We start from the raw sequence: 2,910 nt of genomic DNA, 5'->3' as shown, positions 1-2,910 counted from the left end.
ATTGTATACATACAAACAGTGCAATAAGCAAAGTTCTAGTTGCAAAGTGCAATAATCCATAGTCATTGGCTTGAACTAAGATTGTTACAGGGTAGATTGTATTAGCCTGATGTGGTTACTGAACTTTGCAGTTAGTGCTTTGTTTTTTGGCTTGTTTCACTGAATAAATCTCAAAATGATGTCATTATACACTAATCATGTACAGCGGTTCTAGTTTCAGTCTAACCTGGTCCTAGTAGCAACAGACAAAAGAGGTACTTATGGTGTAAATGATGTTCTACATACTAATGACTAAAACAAATGCACAGACTTCATTCATTTTATAAGATTTTATTATAAAATAACCCATTTCCCCTCAGTGATGTTTGATGCAATATATATATATATATAAAATATTTAACAATAAAAAAAGAAAAACAAATGTATTTAAGTCATTACTGTACCACATCAGTTGCCCCTACCCAGGTTTATTACTCCACAGTAAACATCCATAAGTACAGACTGTAGAAAAAGACCCTATAGTAAATGTTTTTCAGCTAAAGCTTTGTCTTTCAAAACAGTGATAATTTGCATCATCTTGCACATATTCAAATAAATGAACATATTTTGAAACTACAACATTTCTAAAACGTATGCACTACTTAAAATGTAAAGCAGTAGAAGGCAGTGTGTAACTGGACAACAGTTGACTACAGAAAACTACTATTTGAAGGTGTGCTTGTCTGGCAGTGCATTCATACATTGTGTGTATGTTTTGTGTGAGCATCAGCTTGTGTGTATCCATAAATACTATACACATACACAAATATGCAGGTTATCTGGTACAGTGATTTTTTTTTTGCTGATGAAGGTACGCTTCATTTCAGTATACTGTAAGACTTTTCTACCTTATTTTGGTATTTATACCTCTGTGCCTTCTCGGGAGAATAGGGTATTGCTTGTAATGCTGTTGTAGAAGTGGGGATTGAACTGATTTAGTAAAGAACTACTGTAACCAAAGGGATTTGATGACATGGTAGGGGACCAGTCTGATCCACCGTGACTTGGTATGTTTGTAAGTGGTGAGTATGAGCTGAAACCAGCTGTATTCTGTGCCAATTTGTCAGATGTTTCATTACTGAGTCCAAGTGGTACTGATCTGCTTACAGAACCGGCATTGTTAACATAAGTAGTCATGCTAGAGAGAAAATTGTTAAGGCATGGTGTTATGGCGGGTGGAGATAGTCTTTTTTCAGTTGAGTCATCAGTTCCTGGTGAAGAGCTTTCCAGCATGTCTTGATGTTCTCCATTTTTTGGGCTGTCAGGCAGTGAACTCCCTTCTGTTTTATCAGAGATTAGCTGACCATTGGTGTCAGACTTTCTCTTTCTCTTTCTGCGGAAATTTCCATTGTCAAACATTTTTTCACAATTTGGGTCCAGAGTCCAGTAATTTCCTTTTCCTATTAACAGAAAATATAATGCTTAGGGTATTTTTTTTCACTTTAGATAAAAGAACATATCAATCATATGTGGTTCTGTATGTCTAGCTTTAAAAGTACTTTAACTTTTTATCAACAAGATTCATGCAATATTGTAATGGTATTCAGATTATGAAATGTGTGGCTGGGCATATAATATAGAGGTTTAGGCACAGCAATAGATAATATTCAACTAGGGACACAAAGGAAGACAAAATTTACTTTCACTTGATATTTTTCAGGCTTAAAATACACAAAGCATCAATCTACAGCAAGAGTCATAGACATTTCCTCATAGTTCCTATTGCTGTTTAAATTCCTTTGATTTTTTTTTTTTTTTTAAAGCGTACTAAAACATGTACATTTTTAAGATAATATAGCATTTTTCCAGGTATTTCATCACTTATTGATAAGGCAATTAAGAAAAAGAGGATATATTTTAGTAGGAAATGTTACTAAAGGTCATAAAATAAACTATAAAAAGTCACTTACCTGGATCATCCTCATCCCTTGGAACTTTTTTGAAGCAATCATTTAGGGATAAATTATGCCGAATAGAGTTTTGCCAGCCAGCTTTGCTTTTGTTGTAGAAAGGAAAGTTGTCCGCAACATACTGATAGATTTGGCTGAGTGTCAGTCTTTTATCTGGGGCACCATGTATTGCCATTGCAATTAGGGCTGAGTAAGAATAAGGTGGTCTCACCAATTTCATAAGTTCTTCTTGGGATGGTATTGGAAGCCAGCCTAACTCAGATCCTCCCAAGCCATGCATATTAGGCAAAAGCTGTCTCTGCATACCATATGACTGAGGCATGAAGTGGCTGGTGTTGGATCCTTGCAGGTAGGGAGGTGGTGTGATGGATGGCCCATTCAGCCATAGATAAGGATTAGCAGTAGTGCTGTAATCTCCAGTCTCAAAGTTTGAAGGTCGTTGAGGACTAGGCATAGTCTGAGGATGGAAGATGCTGTCACAGTATATATTGATCTCTGGAGGTTCTTGCCCAATGTTCGGAAATTGTGGCCCACAGCGAGGTGGAGAATGTGTCTGTGGATCAAATGCACTCATGGTATAAAGCTGGTAGGCAGGAGAGTCAGATGCACCTGTGCTTGCAACTGTCCCTGAAACAGGTGTATCACCTGTGCCCTTCCTCAGCACTTCTTATACACCTGTCAGCAGCTAGGTTTTTGAATATGCTCCGCCTAGCCTTCTCTGACTGGCTGGAGATGAAATGATATCCCTTTTTGGAATGCTGGCAGCCCATAAACCCATTTGAAATTTATGAGAGTTTATCTTTCAAATGAATGGAATATTTTTTCAAGTTCTCTAAAAAAATACTACAGTTTCATACAGATTTTAGACAGGTAAATGTCCTAACAGAGAAAAAAAAGTATTAACAAAAGAATGGCAATACAAAAAGGGACAAAATGCATTTATAATAACATGGTAACCTTT

General features: G+C 36.6%; 1 protein-coding gene across 1 annotated transcript; it reads right to left on the bottom strand.

Annotated features, from left to right (window-relative positions):
- Nucleotides 1-674: 674 nt before the first annotated feature.
- Nucleotides 675-2,577, bottom strand: FOXI1 (forkhead box I1). The gene is made up of 2 exons (XM_082254917.1): nt 1,950-2,577; nt 675-1,439 (listed from the first exon to the last, which is right to left on the bottom strand). The coding sequence occupies exons 1-2, from the start codon at nt 2,521-2,523 to the stop codon at nt 901-903; spliced, it is 1,113 nt and encodes a 370-aa protein (XP_082111043.1). The 5' UTR covers nt 2,524-2,577; the 3' UTR covers nt 675-900.
- Nucleotides 2,578-2,910: the final 333 nt, after the last annotated feature.

This window comes from Pelophylax lessonae (genome assembly GCF_965119305.1).
Source record: "Pelophylax lessonae genome assembly, chromosome: 4".
Classification (NCBI taxonomy): Eukaryota; Metazoa; Chordata; class Amphibia; order Anura; family Ranidae; genus Pelophylax; species Pelophylax lessonae.
This window is presented reverse-complemented; position numbering and strand designations above follow the sequence as displayed.

Bases quoted from the DNA above. Each gene is read 5' to 3' on its own strand.
- FOXI1 (XM_082254917.1), bottom strand. From the start codon at position 2,523: ATGAGTGCATTTGATCCACAGACACATTCTCCACCTCGCTGTGGGCCA. The intron at 1,440-1,949 runs GTAAGTGACTTT...TTCTGTTAATAG, and splicing joins AAGGGATGAGGATGATCCAG to GAAAAGGAAATTACTGGACT.